Source organism: Tamandua tetradactyla, chromosome 20 (assembly GCF_023851605.1).
Source record: "Tamandua tetradactyla isolate mTamTet1 chromosome 20, mTamTet1.pri, whole genome shotgun sequence".
Taxonomy (NCBI): Eukaryota; Metazoa; Chordata; class Mammalia; order Pilosa; family Myrmecophagidae; genus Tamandua; species Tamandua tetradactyla.
Window position 1 is genome coordinate 20063312 of NC_135346.1, and position 16762 is coordinate 20080073.

A 16762-nucleotide genomic window follows, 5' to 3' on the forward strand; every position below is an offset into this window, starting at 1 on the left:
ATCAGAAGCAAACTGACTTTGCCTCTTTCTCCTTTACGTGCACCTCAGTTTTCATTAGAATTAGGCAGTGCAATGGGCTAGGAAACTAGGAGAAGCACAAACTTGTTGATAGCCCCACATGAAAGAATAATCTAATCATTCTTTCCTGGTTTTCTTGCATGTGCTGGCCACATTCACTGGCTTTCCTGTCATATGCATTCATTTGTTTCCCTGGGGTGGAAGGCACTGAAATATGTCGGAGGCCAAAGTGGGGTATTCCAGTCTCAGTGGTGCTTTAAAACTTTCTGTACTTGATATAGGGTGATGCTGCTAGAATTTGCCACTGAGCCCGTAAGCTCCAAATATATATATATATATATTGTTCACCTTGTGCAGCTTCTAGGGTTGTTTATCTAATAGGGTTACTGAGAGCCCACACACCTATGAGCAAGTGGGGCAGCCTTTCTCGTGTTTTAGGAGAGATTGTTTCTAGTCTCTGGTCAGCTCTTCTTCTTTAGTCCTGCCTCTCCTTTTAGGTCGATGGCCCTGCTTTTCTCTTTTGATCCAGTCTGAATACTGCCACCAAATGATTCTTCACAAAACACTGAATCCCATTCCCCTGTCCCACTTTGAGGATCCTCAGTGATTCCCTATAGTTTTCATATTGAATCCATCCTCTTCTATTTAGCCCTAATAAAACTGTTAATAATAAAACCTTATGGTTTGGAGTACTTACTATCTGCCGGGTACCATGCTTACATTTTATGTGCATTATCTCCATTAATCCTCAAAATGACCCTGTGAAGTAACTATCAATCTTATCCCTATTTTTCAGATGAGGAAACTAATGCACAGAAAGGTTAAGTAAATAGATCACAGTCACGCTGCCAAAATTCAACATTTCTGCCATGTTTCTGCCAGAACATTTTGCTGCCTCAAAGCTCTTCCACATAAATTCCAAATCCTGCCTACACTCAAGGGCAGAGAATTAAGTAGGATAGGAACATCAGGGAGATGTGGATCTGGTTTTTGAAGGTTTGGTAGAATTCTCCTTTGAAATCATCTGGGCCTGTTGTTTTATTTGCCTGGGGTAGTTTCTAAAATGGCTTTCTCTACTTCTAAGGAAATTATTCTGTTTAAACTTACTGTCTCTCATGGAGTCAATTTTAGTAATCTGTGTGTTTTAAGAAATTATCGATTTCATCTACATAGTCAATTTATTTGCATAGAGGTCTGCAAAGTCACCTCATGATTTTTAAAAATTTATTTTTTTTAATATTTATTTCGCCCTTGTCATTTCTTATTTTGTATATTCAGGCTTTCTCCTTTCCTTGATCATGCTTTCTAGTGATTTGCCTATTTTGTAAATTGTTTTCAAATAAAAGAGGATTTTAAAATTTTAGATCTACTGCTTTTTATATTCTCCTCATTTAATCTGATTTTACCTTTACTATTTTGGTTCCTGTGATTTACTTTGTATTACTTTGCTTTTTTTCTTTTCGCTTTTTTCGAGTTGGAAGTTGCAAATTAAAATTTTATCCTTTAATTTTCATGTATAAAATCATTCATGCAATGAATTTTCCTCTGTCACTACTTACTATGCATCCCACAGAAATATCCTACAGTGTTCATATTGTAGTTTTAAAAAGCAATTCTGTCATTTAAATTTGCATCTCATATTTCACTCAAGAATTATTTAATAGGAATTTTTTGTTTGTTTTCTCATTGTCTTTTAATTTACATGTAGTAGGAACTTTTTGGCCTTATTGGTAGAATTTAATGTTATTACATGTGAACAGAGAGTGTTGTTGGTATTCTACTTTATAGACCTAATACATGAAATATTTTTATGAATGTGTTTTTGGCACTTGGGAAAAATGTGTATTCTCCATAATCAGAGTATAGATTTCAAATATACTAATAAAGTTTACCCTATAAATTATGTCGGTTGGATCTTCTATTATTTTTCTTTTGATCACTTTAACTTTCTTATACAAAAATTATATATTAAAACCTCCTATTATCGTGCATGTATCCATGTCTCCTTGCATCTTTTGTAGTTTCTGCTTAATAAAGATGGGTGCCGTGCCATTTTGAACATGCGGGGGGGAAGAAAAAAGCTCTTCCATACTCTGCCCCATCCCTGCCTTATTTCCCACAACTCTCCAATTGCCATGATTCACTTAGGCTTTTCTTATGACTGCATCCACCATCCTCTAATTTCATTGTTGTCTTTGTTTACTCAATTATTCATTCAATTGACAAAACCTGAGCTTACAGCTGCGCCCAATAACTTCATTGTTGTCTTTGCTCCTTCCTTCCTTCAGTCAGCAAATATTTACTGAGCCCCATGCCCTAGGTACTCATATTGCCGCCACCCCCCAACCCAGAATTCTCTCTTTTCCCAGCACTCCAAAGAGTGGCCCATCCTTCAAAAGCTGCTCCAGATCCTTCCCTTCATGCAGTTCATCGCCCCCCTTTTCATGAAGGCTGGAGGCATAGAAGGGCATTGGATTTCTCACGGGCCTTGCAAGGTCTCAGGCTGTCTCACTTTCCCCATCAGGTGTTAGATTCCTGGAGGACTGAGTCAGGGCACATGTTCCTTTTGTAACCAACACAGTGTTGAGTGCACATTAGGCATTCAAGAAATACTCTTTCATCCAATTGTTGAGTGAACAAATGGGGTGCAACGAAAATACAATGGTGATTCAAATGACTCTTTTAAAATATTATGAATCTGGTTTCCTTTTCTTTGCCCTGGAATTTGCCTAATGCTTATGACAGTTTCCTGAGGTAGGTATCATTTTCCTAATTTACAGATAAGAAAGCTGTGGCTCAAAGAAGGTTGGTAACTTGCTCAAGTTCACACAATGGATAAATCTCAGAGCCCAGGCTTCTAACCACTGCACCATGCTGTCTCCGCAGTCCTTGGAGGGTTCACCTGAATTAACAGATGTTAAAAATACATTGCAGCCTCTGTGGCTAATGGCTTTCACAGAAAATATACTTTGCCAGGGCCTTCTACACCAACATTTTTCTTTATCTCCAGGAGTGAAAACCTTCTGCTGTTGTGAAGAAACCTGGTGAAACTCTGGCAACTTCTAAACCAGGACTTCGGCTCAGTCCTAAGACCTGAGGTCAAAATCCTAGAAAAGAGCTATGTGGGAATGCACTCCTTAGCCACATCTCTGGTTCTTAGATGCTGTCAGCAACAACATTTCCTGAGTTTTTACCCATGTGGTAGCGCTTCTTCCTCAGGGTGGAAGAAGGGTGGGGGAATATTCTGTTCTCCTTTAATGGCTATACCTTTTCCCCGCCAACTCAGTGAAAGAAGTGGCCCAGGCCTTACTGAAAATGTGTCCTATCATCTCTTCTCCCCTAGTACGGCCCCATATGTTCCAGAAGCCATATCTAGCCTACTTCCTTTCCACAGCAGCCACACCTTGCCATTCAACCTTGCCCTGCCTGTATTAGTGCCAGGAGGCACGTGCTTACCTCCAAAGGTCCGGAAAGCCTCCAACTAAGAAGCCTCTGCTGTCTTGAGGGCATTGTCTGAGTGTGGTTCTGGATATGCCTACTTCTTCTCTTTGCATCAGTTCTTGCAGAATGTGGCTCTTGGTACTGATGATCCAGAGATGGCTTGGGGGCTCCCTTAGAGGCTGGCCAGCAATGCTCCTGCCTGAATCTTGAGGAGATGTCAGCCTGCACCCGATTGTCTCTTCCCCTCTTCCCCTCAGCCCCATTTTTGTCACCTCTCAGCCTCCCTTCTCTAATACTTTAGCACCCCTTCCTAGGCTTCTCTTTACCTTGCCCAGCCCGTTCAGCAAACCTTGCCAAACCTTGCCCATTTCTCCTTTCTTTCCCCTCCCTCCCCCTTCTTTCTGATCCCTAGCTTTCTCCTCCACACAATCCTTCAAACCCATATTCTGGAAAAAAAAAACCAAAGCCAAAATAAAACCACATTCCGGCCCAATTCTTCCTGCTGCCTACCCCCCATCCCCCACTTTAGTATTTCCCCACCTCCTGTCTGCCAAACACTCTGCATCTTCCTGTGCCCTATTCTCTGCCCCTTGGGACCTGGGCTCACCTTTGCGATCTCTGCTGTCTTTTTAGGACAGCTCTTTCTGCCTGGAGCCATGATTCTTCTCTACCTTCTACAATTGTCTTCTTTCATATTGTATGCTGGTTTCTTTTAATAATAGATGTATAAATGTAAAAAAGTGTCACATAAAATTATGAATAATAAACAGCACAGTTGGTAGTTGGGTATAAGACCCACAATTCATAAGCTCTTTTTTTAATCCATAAATTCTTTTTTGTTTTAAAACTTTTTTTATTGTATAATATAATCTATATACAAAGCAAAGAAGGAAAAAAGCGATAGTTTTCAAAGCACTCTTCAACAAGTAGTAACAGGACAAATCCCAGAGTTTGTCATGGGCTACCATACCATCACCTCAGATTTTTCCTTCCAGCTGCTCCAGAATATTACATTCTTGGGCACTGACTGCTTGCTTTGAGTCTTAGGGGAAAGGCTATAGGGAACAATCCAGTTATCAGTCTCAGCACCAGACCTCTCAGGTAAAGCTCAGGGAGCAAACTGCCACCCCCGAAACTACTTTGGTCTTGACAAAGCAGCAGCCCACCGAGAACCGAGTGCCACATACCGGGCAGGGCACCACAGGGACAGCGGCGCTGCCTCCCAAGCACTGGCGCTTAAGGCGCGGGGGCATCGGTTGGATCTCGGAGGTCGGTCCAACCTGACGGGGTGTCTAACGGAGTAATGGAGACAAGGGTATTACATTCAGCTCAGAGGCCCGCACAAGGAAGCAGAGGTCAAGCCTCGGGCCCCGGTGGCGTCAACGGCCGGAGAGCGCTCCCGGCGGCGCCTAGGGAACTAGGAGGCTGGGGGCGGGGCCCGCGCTGTGACGCCGCCTCTCTCCTCGTCCCGCCCCGCGTTGTCAGGGTGATCAGGTGACTCGGAGCTCCGGACCCTCCAGGCGGCCGTGACGTCAGGCGCGCGGCGGCTCCTCATTCGTTGCGAGGCGAGTGCGGCGCGTCGGGTGCTTTCCCTTTGCGTCCGGTCCGATTCGGACCAGACTAGTGTACAGCCCGTTAGTGGAGCCCGGCGGATTGACGAGAAGGCGGAGAAGAGGTGAGGCGAGGTCCAGCGGCTCCGAAGCCAGTCACGCTGGGACCAGGGAGGGGGTGAGGCGCGGGCAACGGCTGTCCGAACTGTGCGCGCCCCCGACCTCGCGGCGGGCGTCCCGAGAACCCGCACCTGGACGGGCGGGGCTGAGGCGGGGGCGCGCGTCGCTTCTGAAGCAGGGGGGTCCCGGGAGGCTAGGAAGAGGCTGCATCCTGCCGGGAGCTCGCCCCGGCGCCCCGCACCTGCTGCTCCTGTTCCCTGGTCGTAGTGCGGCTGGCGGGGGGCTGGTGAGGCTCCCGCGCCGCCCGTCTGCCCTCTTGCCGTGGACTCAGTGGCTCCGCGTTTCCACTGGTTTCGCCTCGCGGGGAGTGGGGAAGCTCCGAGTGAGACTCGCCACACCCTGTCTCGGGGGACGTCTGCCTGAGGCTCTGGCTTTTTTCGCCTTAGGTTGCGATTTCTGTGGCGCTTCCGAGGACCTACTGTGTGCTCTGGGGCCTGCTGTGGGGGCGTGAGCGGGAGCAGGGGGCTGAGGTGGACTGGAAGTCCGGGGCTCAGGCGCCGGCTGGCCGAGGGCGTCCAGAGAAGGTACTGTGGAGAGAAGGAATCCTCTCACTGTTGGCTTGGGATTGGAATAGACCCGTTGGGGAGGTGAAATCTGAGCCGGATCCTGAGGGGCGGGGACTAATTTCCGGGTAGTCTCGGGATTAGATTCAGTGTTTTGGAGAAAAAAAGTTTGGCGAAGTAGGTTAGGGCGGATTAGGAAAAATTCTAAGTACCCACCTGAGGGTTTGTGGGCTGTGGGGAGCCAACTAGCGTCGGCTGGATTTGGGTGGTGGAAACACGGGTGGGGATACACTGAGGAGGCTGGAATAGGCAGTCCGGGAAAGAGGTAATGACGCTTGCAGCTCTTTTCTGATGGGTTTCCAGGAACTCTGCTTATGAAATGTAACAGACGGGGATGGGGGCTCAGGCAGCCAGATGCCACACAGTCCTGCCATTGTTGGCAGATTAAAAAAAGCTTCCTTATTACAAGAAAAAGGAAGCATCCCAATGTGGGTCTTTTTCTTATTTTATTTGGCCAGATTTAATGACGAGCTGAGAGCTGTCCCCACCTCAATATGCACAGAGGTTGTAATGTCCCCAGCACTTGCCCTTCAGGGGTTTCGGAGTGTCTTACAAACACTTCTCATCCCTAGGGTAAAACCAAAACCCCAAGTGGTTGGTAGGAAATTTAATTGGGGGGGGTAGTTATTAAAGGAGAATAGGTTCTTAAAACATGATTATGGGCATTGGGTAAGCGTTTCAGAAAAGGGACTCATGTTTTTTCTTATGATAAAGGTCTCTGGCCCACAGTTGCCAAGAGTTCTCTTAGCTCCTCGGCTTCTCACTGTAAGGTTGCTTAAGTGTTCTTAATTTCCTGAGAAAATGGAAGAAAATATTTTGATTATAAGAAAATGAAGTTTTCCTAGCCCTCACATTCTCTGATGTAACAACAAAAACAAAGGCATAGCTTTCTCATATTAAATCAAAATTTAGCAGCTTCTGTTTTCTGGGAGGAAGTGAAATAGTTAAACCTTCCCACAACTTTGTTTTGTATTTGTTTGGCCCCAGAAAACAGAATTGGAACTCTAGGGAAATCTACAGTAAAAGGCAGTTTAGGGAATTGCTGAGAACTTAAGAAGGTGGCTGCAGCTGGTTTGTGCATAAATGTAAGAACAGGCGCAGCATTCGGGGGAGTGCTGACACGTGGAAATAGCGAACTTCCAGTCAGGTCACTGAAGTCATTCTCTGTAAAAGTAAACCCCACGATAGGGTGAATTGAGCTATGTATGTACAGAGTAGTTTTCAGTAGTGGGACTTCTTACTTTAGTGATTTTTTTTTAAGGGACTTTGCAGGATACTCCCCTCCTCCCAATATTAAGAATTGCTGGCAATGAGATTTCTTGGCCACATTAAAAAATTTGTTAAACGTTTTCCAAACCTCTTTGATGATATTTGAACAAATCACCTAATCATGGTTCCTTTGGAAGGAAACAGTCTGCCCACCTGCCGCTCCCACCAACATAATAATAATAAGTATGCGCTGTCAGGGCAGTTAAGTAGGCCAAGAGTTTTTGGAAATTTTCCACTGTCCTGTTTTTATTCACCTCTGCCACCCCCACAAGTTTTCCCATTGGTAGAGAACTTAAGATTTCATTGTAAGGAAAAAAATGTTAGTGTGTTTTAACACAAGCTATGAGAAAAACAGGTTGGTCTTCAAAAGATATGCCTTTGCTTTGGAAAACTGAGCGGCGGTGAGGGTCAGGGCTTTGGTATGGGCCACAGACTGGCCACACAGCAATTCTTAGCCCTGTGCCTGTGTCACCAAGGCCCTGAGCATGGCCTTCCTTTCTTGGCACAGAAACGTTCTTTGACCTTGAAACAGGGTAATGATCAGTATCCCCTTCACAGAGGTACGAAGAAGAATTATTGAGAGGCTTATATGACATTTGAGCTCCTCCGTGTCATAATATGTGTATGTATTTTTTGGGGGGGAGGTGCATGGTCCGGGAAGTGAACTCGGGTCTCCCTTATGGAAGGCGAGCATTGTACCACTGAACGACCCGTGCACCCCATAATATTTTTTCATTTTTTAAATTTATTTATTAAACATAACCACATATAGACACAAACATTCTTACCATATGATCATTCCATTCTTTTTTTTACTTTTTAAAATTAACTTTTTAAAATATAACAACAAACACGTTCTTAACATATGATCATTCCGTTCTACATATATAATCAATAATTCACAATATCGTCACATAGTTGCATATTCATCATCATGATCTTTTCTTAGAACATTTGTATCAGTTCAGAAAAAGAAACAAAAAGAAAACAAAGAAATTCATACATACCATACCCCTTACCCCTCCCTTTCATTGATCATTAGCATTTCAATCTACTAAATTTATTTTAACATTTGTCCCCCCATTATTCATTTTTTTTAACATGGACAGGCATATTTGTTCATTTTTAATCCATATGTTTTACTCATTTGTCCATAAGGTAGATAAAAGGAGCATCAGACACAAGGTTTTCACAATCACGCAATCACATTGCAAAAGCTATATCATTATACAATCATCTTCAAGAAACATGGCTACTGGAGCACAGCTCTACAATTTCAGACAGTTCCCCCCAGCTTTTCTATTACATCTTCACTAACAAGGTGATATGTATTTAATGCGTAAGAGTAACCTCCAGGTAGACTCTGTTTGGAATCTCTCACCCATTGACACTTTATTTTGTCTCCTTTCGCTCTTCCCCCTTTTGGTCAGCTCATTCTAGGATTTCTGTCTCACATTGCCAGGCAGGTCCACACCCTTGGGAGTGATGTCCCATGTAGAGAGGGGGAGGGCAGTGAGTTTGCTTGTCGTGTTGGCTAAGAGAGAGAGGCCACAACTGAGCAACAAAAGAGGTTCTCTTCACCCCATAATATTTTAATTTTTTGTATGAATGGTATGTTTTGAGCTGCAGTGAAATAAAAAAAGAGATGACTTTTCTAAACTTTTATAATGAAAGCCCCATTCAAATTCTTAAGGCATTTTTGCTTGTGTTTTTTCCCCTGGAGTTTAAGGGCTTACTTACCCTTTAGCCTATAATCAAGATCTTGAGGCCTAGGGGTAAATGCATATTTGTTTGACATGTAAATCTACTCAGATTGCTCAACATTTTGTTTTTCTAGTCTGGGTTTGGCTTTTTCTGAGTGCCTAGAACCATAGGGCTGACAGTTTTACCAGCATACTTTCAACAGCTAGAGAATTATAGGAAGGTGTCTCAGTCCTTAAAAGAGTTAGTTATTAAGCTCATCAGAAGTAGAAGTGGGTTATAATGCTCATTAAGTTGAATGATGAGTAAAATAGTCATCTTTTAAAATTGTACCTGTCCTAAGTCAGTTTGCCAGTCTGGCAACTGAGAGAAGTAGAAATTCGAGTGCTTGCTGATGTGCTCAGGGACTTTGCCGAAGTATGTCATCCATTCTTTAGATCTCTGGTATTTGTTGACGAGACACCATCCATCTTTTAAATTTCTGGCATTTGTTGACCAGGCTAGCTCTCTCACATGTGGGAAATTGTGAGAGAGGTTGAGTTGAGCTCTGCTTTCAACTCAGGTTGAGTTGAGCTCTGCTTTCCAGGCCTCTAGCCTCCCCATGCTTTGCCAAGGCTACTAATGGTTTGGCTGTAAAATGGGAGTCAGCAATTAAAAAGCAGCAATATAGGAAGGAGGGAATTGAACCTAATTTGACCCTCCACCCTCATAGCCAAAAAGGTTTATGCCACTTTGGGCATTTATATATAAAGGACTCTTCAAAAGGATGTGAGTAGGAATGAAGCCTTCTGTAGTTTTTAGCTGAGATGTGGAATATTAATACTGATTTAGGTTTCAAAGCCAGATCTAGGAAACTGGATGGGTTCTTAGATCTGAAGCAAGGGAGACAGTGGTTTGAATCTAGTCTCTGGACAGCAAGCCTGTGGTATGACTTTGTTAAAAACAAGGGATGATTGATGTTTTTCTGAACCCTTTCAGTTAAAGGTAGTGATGGTGGGAGGAGTTGATTTATTTGACTTTGCTCACTAGGGAGTAATACCTTATTCAGAGGTGCCTATCATTAGTTCTTTGATGATTGGTGCTTAAGAATCATTAGCCAGACACACACTCACACCCTGCTTGAGATGGCAGCCGTGGCGGGAGACCTCAACTCCTGGGACACAGACACGTTCTCGGTGGAGGTCCCGGTGTGAAAGGTGGGGGGCGGTGGTGGCACCGCAGGCGGGGACTGCTGGGAAGGCGAGGACAAAGACGAGGACATCAAGGATAACTAGGATGACGATGATGACGAAAAAAAAAGGAAGCAGAAGTACAACCAGAAGTAAAAGTTTCAGAGAAGAAAAAAATAGTAGAGAAGATCAAAGAGAAAGAATGGCCACAGAAGAAAAGAAGAAATAAAAAAGAGGTTAGAACAACCCGAAGAACCTAAAGTGCTAACACCAGAAGAACAACTAGCAGATAATCTGTGGCTAAAGAAGTTGCAGGAAGAGTCAGACCTCGAATTAGCAAAAGAAACTTTTGGTGTTAATAATACAGTTTATGGAATAGATGCTATGAACCCATCTTCAAGAGATGATTTCACAGAGTTTGGAGAGTTACTAAAAGATAAAATTGCACAATATGAAAAATCACTGTATTATGCCAGATGTTTGGAAGCCTTAGTTTGAGATGTCTGTATTTCATTGGAAATTGAAGATTTGAAAAAGATTACCAATTCGTTGACTGTGCTTTGCATTGAAAAACAGAAGCAAGCAAAGCAAAGCAAAGCCAAAAAGAAGAAAGGTGTGGTTCCGGGGGATGAGGGGGGAGGGATTAAAAGCCATCATGAAAGATGATTTGGCAGACTATGGTGATTATGATGGAGGTTATGTACAAGACTATGAAGACTTCATGTGACATTTCTTCTTCTCCTGGTGTCGTCTTTCTGTTGCCCACAATCCCTTTAACATGTAGCACAACTTCCTTTCCTTTCAGTTCTGCCAAGAGGTACAATCAGAAGTACAGTACCTTTGTGCTGGTTATTTAACCCCTTGATACTTAGGTGCTCATGTGCATATGAGGGAGCTTGGATCTTGCCAAGGGGTTAAAAGTAGGAACCTCAGTTGCTACTAAATCATAGTAAAAAAAAAAAAAAAGAAAAAATATTTTCTTTCTTAATGTTGTTATTGTTGCTATCTGATTCCATAGCAGCAGTCACTAAATTGGAAACAAAGGTTGCAACATGACAAAAAAAATAGTGTAGTATTTACCAGCGCCATTCAGTAATATAGCTTTAACCATACCTCCTTGAACTACTTCATAACTTGTTAAGTAAAGCAGTTTGCAGCAAGGGTATGTGGTGTGCACCTAGTATTAAAATTGCTTTGTCTTAAAGTTGAGCGTGAGGATATTAAAAATACATTATGAAGAAGACTGCTTATCTCAGAGTGAGGATCCTGAAAAGCCACCACCAGTTCGATATTTAAAAATTGACCAAAACTCTCCAGACTGAAGCTGAAGAAGGTAAACCTCTCCATTATTGCCTTACAAGTTGTGGAATCTCTGTCTAGTTTATATTTATCTGAATCTTTCTGCTGATGGAGGGCTTCAGATGGGGGAGGGAAACTCTACCTGTTGGAATTGCCTGATCTAAGTACCTGAGAAACAAATCTCCTTTGTTATCCTAGGCTGCAGTGGAACAACTTTAACAGGGTTTTGGCATTTCTTTTCCTTTATAAAACATCCTCAGCAAACTGCACCAGTTAACTACAGTTTGGTAAATTATGTTAACAATTATGACATCTGCAGTGTTTTATAAAGCAACTAATTTAATAAAATCTCTATTGTGAGGACTTAAAAACAAAAAAAGAATCATTAGCAAATCCCAAGAGTACTGACCCAGAAAATAGTCTTAACTGCAAACTATGTAGACATGTGAAAATCTCCCTGACTCCCAGGAATGAGTGAGGACCCGGCATCATGGGAATGAGGAAAGGCTTCTTGACCAAAAGGGGAAAGAGAAAGATGAGACAAAAAATCTTAGTTAGTGGCTGAGAGATTTAAGAGTGAAGAGTTTATCCTGGAGGTTATTACACATTATGTAGATACCCCTTTTCAGTTTATAGTGTGTATTGGAGTGGCTAGAGGGAAGTACCTAAAACTGTTGAGCTGTGTTCCAGTAGCCTTGATTCTTGAAGGACACTATTACTGTATAGCTTTTACAGTGTGACTGTGTGATTGTGAAAACTTTGGGTCTGATGCTCCTGTTATCCAGTGTAGGAAAAGATAAGTGAAAAAAGAAAAAACAAGGGTTAAAAATAAATAAATAATAGGGAGAGATAAAAGTAAAAATTGGGTAGGTTGTAATACTATGAGTCAGTGAGAGGGAGGAGTAAGGGATGTGGAATGTATGAGTTCTTTTTGTTTTTTTCTCTTTTTTCTTTTTCTGGAGTGATGCAAATGTTCTAAAAATGACCATGGTAAAGAATACACAATTATGTGATGATATTGTGAGTCATTGATTGTATAATATGGTTGGACAGTATGTGTGTGGATATTTCTCAATAAAAATATTAAAAATATTTTAAAAACAGGGCAGGCCATGGTGGCTCAGCAAGCAGAGTTCTCGCCTGCCATGCTGAAAACCCAGGTTTGATTCCTGGTGCCTGCCTATGAAAAAAAAAAAAGAAAGAAAGAAAGAAAAAAAACCACAGTTGAACATCAAAGATTTTTGGGGTAAAAGAAGACCTGGGAAATGGTGCTAAACTTCTTCCGTATTAAATTTATAATGCTGTTTGTGATACTTTACCAGCCAAATTTCAGTATCAGAACTTTGGGTATGGTTAGCTAGGGAAAAGTGTGTGGAGAGAGGGACCTTTGTAGGAATGTGCCTATTTCATGAGTCCTTTATCCTTAAACCTAATACTTGCAGCTTTCTTGCCACCACTAACTTCCAGGGGACCCCAGACTCTACCCCCTTCTCCAGTTTTTCTCCCTCTTGCCCCAAACACTCTGATAAAAGAAAAAAACTTTTCATGCAGTTTAGGATTTTATACTTTTATTGGGTCTCCTGCATGGCAGGTGAGAACTCTGCCACTGAACCACCATTGCCTGCCCATACCCAATATATTTTAACCTTTGTTCCCTATATATTTTTTTCCTGTACCCCCTATCACTCCCTTTCATTGACCACTGGTATTTCAATCTACTAAATTTATTTTAACATTTGTTCCCCCTATTATTTATTCATTTTTAATCCATATTTTTTACTCATCTGCCCATACTGTAGGTAAAAGGAGCATCAGACACAAGGTTTTCACAACCACACAGTCATATTGTGAAAGCTATATCATTATACAGTCATCTTCAAGAAACATGGCTACTGGAACACAGCTCTGCAGTTTCAGGCATTTCCCTCTAGCCTCTCTAAGACACGTTAAACTAAAAAGGGGATATCTGTATAATGCGTAAGAATAACCTCCAGGATAACCTCTTGACTCTGAAATCTCTCAGCCACTAACATTTTATTTTGTCTCATTTCTCTTTTCCTTCATTTGGTCAAGAAGGCTTTTCTAGGGTACATACATCCTTTTAAACCAGCACAGTCCCCTTGAGGGGCTGGGGAGAAAGGAGGAAGTATTAAACATTCCCACCTGGGGAGTCTGTGATATTCTCACAAGTATTGGGGACAGCCAAGTTAATAGTCTGAAATCGCGATCTTGGGTTTTACCTCTGTGAATTTTTTTCCTGCAATAGAGAAGCTAAGCCTACTTATAATTATGCCAAAGACCCATCGCCAAAGAACTCTTGTTGCTCAGATGTGGCCTCTCTTCTTTAAGCCAATGTTCTAATTTGCTAGCTACTGGAATGCAATATATCAGAAACAGAATGGCTTTTAAAAAGGGGAATTTAATAAGTTGCTAGTTTACAGTTCTAAGGCTGAGAAAATATCCTAGTTAAAGCAAGTCTATAGAAATGTCCCATCAAAGGCATCCAGGAAAAGATACCTTGGTTTAAGAAGGCCGATGAAGTTCAGGGTCTCTCTCTGTCACGTGAGGAGGCACATGGTGAACATGGTCAGGGTTCCTCTGTCATCTGGAAAGGCACATGGCAGACATGACATCATCTATTAGCTTCTTCTCCTGGCTTCCTATTTCATGAAACTCCCCAGGAGGCATTTTCCTTCTTCATCTCCAAAGGTCACTGGCTGGTGGACTCTGCTTCTCATGGCTATGTTGTTCTTCTTTGTTCTCTCTGAATTGCTTTCATTCTCTAGAATGTTCCCTCTTTTATAGGACTTTAGAAACTAATCAAGACCCACCCAAATGGTTGGAGACACATCTCCCCTAATCCAGTTTAACAACCACTCTTGATTGAGAGATATCTCCAGGGAGATGATCTAATTACAGATTCAGACATACAGTATTGGATAGGGATTATTCTGCCATTTTACAAAATGGGATTTTGATTAAAACATCACTTTTCTTGGGTCGATACATCCTTTCAAACCAGCACAGCCAACTAGGCAGGGGAACTCACTGCCCTCTCCCCCATGTGAGACGTGACTCCTGGGGATGTAAATCTCCCTGACAACATGGGACATGACTCCCAGGGATAATCCTGGACCTGGCATCTTAGTATTGAGAAAGACTTCTTAACCAAAAAGGGGAAGAGGAATGAAACAAAGTTTCACTAGCTGAGAAATTTCAAACAGAGTTGAGAGATCATTCTGTATGTTATTCTTATGCATTCTACAGTTATCCCTCTTTAGTTTTTAGTGTATTAGAATAGCTAGGATGAAATACCTGAAATTGTTGAACTGTAATCCAGTAGCCTTGACTCTTTAAGATTATTGTATAACTATATAGCTTTTACAGTGTGACCATATGATTGTGTACCTAGGACTGGCACTTTATCCATGGTACAGACAGATAAGTAAAAAAATATGGGCAAAAAAAAAAAATACTAGGTGGGCATAAGGGGTATGGGATGTTTTGGTTGTTCTTTTTTTTTGGGTCCATGATCCGGAAATTGAACCCAGGCCTCCTGCATGCAAGGCGAGCATTCTGCCACTGAACCACCCGTGAATCCTTGGTTGTTCTTTTCAATTTTTATTTTTATTCTTTTTTTTGGAGTAATGGGAATGATCAAAAATTGATTGTGGTGATGAATGCAGAACTAAATTTCTACAACATTTCCCTTGCAACTTATAACATAATCAAATAAATCTGTTTCTAAAAGCAGATCTCTTTTTACAATGTGAAAGAATAAATCCTTTGAGGTTTCCCAGGACCCTGCTGGATCAGTAAGACATCATTTAGGGTTTGATTTTGGGAGGGAGAAATGGTAAAAAGTTGTCAGATTTGAACATTTTACTAAATAAAAAAATGGGTCACTGTCAGACAATATTTGGTTCTCTTTTTCACCCATGTACCAATAAAAGAGTAAATAGGAGTATCCGTAAATATATAAAGAAGACTTAATTCTTTTAAAAGTGAAGAGAATTGTTTTCTTAAACAATATAGGGTAATAAGGTCAATATAAATATCAATAAGGATATTATTCTTATAAGACATAGAATTTTTGCCTTCCAGGTAGATTACTCAAATGGTTAAGGAAAACTTTATATGACCTCTTACTAGGAACAGACCAATAATCCATTTTAACAGAAAGAAACCATATTCTAGTTTTGCATGAGGATACTGTCTGATCAGAAAACTGTTGAAAATCTCATAAGCCTATGAAATCTTAGCCAACCTTAACCATGACAAATAAAATTCTTGTTCCACAAACCTACAATTTTCCATATCCAGTTAAGTTTTGTCCTACACATTCCTCCTCATTTTGGGACAACCAGTCATTTAACTTTCGGACAAAACTACCCTTTTTTCTTAACAAAACACATCCTGCATACCTTATTTACCAAAAAGATCTTTGAAGCTGTCTTAAAATATCGTACAAAGCATAATTATTCTTAGTTTGTCAAAATAATAACACAATTTTGGGCGGGCCACAGTGGCTCAGCAGGCTTGCCTGCCATGCTAGAGGACCTGGGTTCGATTCCTGGTGCCTGCCCATGTAAAAAAAAATGATAATAATAACAACACAATTTGGTTATATACACATTTACATTTTTCATCATCTTGACGATCAAGTAGATAATCATATCTTATATTATCAGTAAACCTGTATAAATTTAGGAATAGACTCAAGTAAAATAAACTTGTGATTGTAGTATACTTAACATTGATAATTCAGAAGGCATAGCTGTTTTTATTTAACTAACAATATTAAACTAGTCTTGTTTGTTAAGGGTTTAACTGAATTATGTAACTCAGAAGTTAAGATTTAAGAAATAATCATGATTTCTGGATCATTATATAGGTATTCTTTTTTACTATCTAGTATATTAGAATAGACAGAGGGAAATACCTGAAATTTCTAAACTGTAATCCAGCTGCCTTAATCTCTGATAATTGTATAACTATATAGCCTTTATCTTGTGATTGTAAAAACCTTGTGACTGACCCTCACTTGTACTCCCTTACCCTGTTTTTCAACTTTTGATAATTGTTTTGTGCATGCTCAATACTTAGATTACCTCTAACCTCATCATCTTGAGCCATTGTTCTCATATCCTAAAACCTGCCCATCTCTCTTTTTTTCATTTTCTACCCATTTTTTGATACTGTAAAACATCTGAGAACTGCAGTTTAGGGAGACAGCTTTTTAGACCAGAAGCCCATCTGCTCTCCTCTTCATGCTTAGCAATAAACTCTCTCTTTGAAACGCTGGTGTCTTAGAAATTGGTCATTTGAGCCTGTTGGGCAGAGAACCCACTGCTTTTGATTGGTATCATTTATGTGAACTTAAATTTTTGTTAAAAAAAGTTTTGATTCTAGATCTATGAATACTTTTCTCCCATTAGAAATATTAGAAGCTTGGTTTCCTTAATTAATAGGTCTTAGAGACTATTAATTTCTATATTAGTACTTATTTATCTTTAAGCTAATTTGATAAAAGCTCTTTTTTTTTTTTTTTTTGACTTTTTATACATTTATT

General features: G+C 41.0%; 1 protein-coding gene and 1 pseudogene across 1 annotated transcript in view; both read left to right on the forward strand.

The window, feature by feature from the left end:
- The first annotated feature begins 4762 nt into the window (after positions 1–4762).
- Positions 4763–16762, forward strand: part of CYSTM1 (cysteine rich transmembrane module containing 1) — a 75898-nt gene continuing 63898 nt past the window's right edge. Inside the window, exons 1-3 of the mRNA XM_077137960.1 lie at positions 4763–4904; positions 4954–5134; positions 5576–5713. Of these exons, the coding sequence (XP_076994075.1) occupies positions 4763–4904; positions 4954–5134; positions 5576–5713 (461 nt within the window). The remainder of the gene's footprint in view (positions 4905–4953; positions 5135–5575; positions 5714–16762) is intronic.
- On the forward strand, positions 5722–16718 carry LOC143663840 (eukaryotic translation initiation factor 3 subunit J-like; annotated as a pseudogene).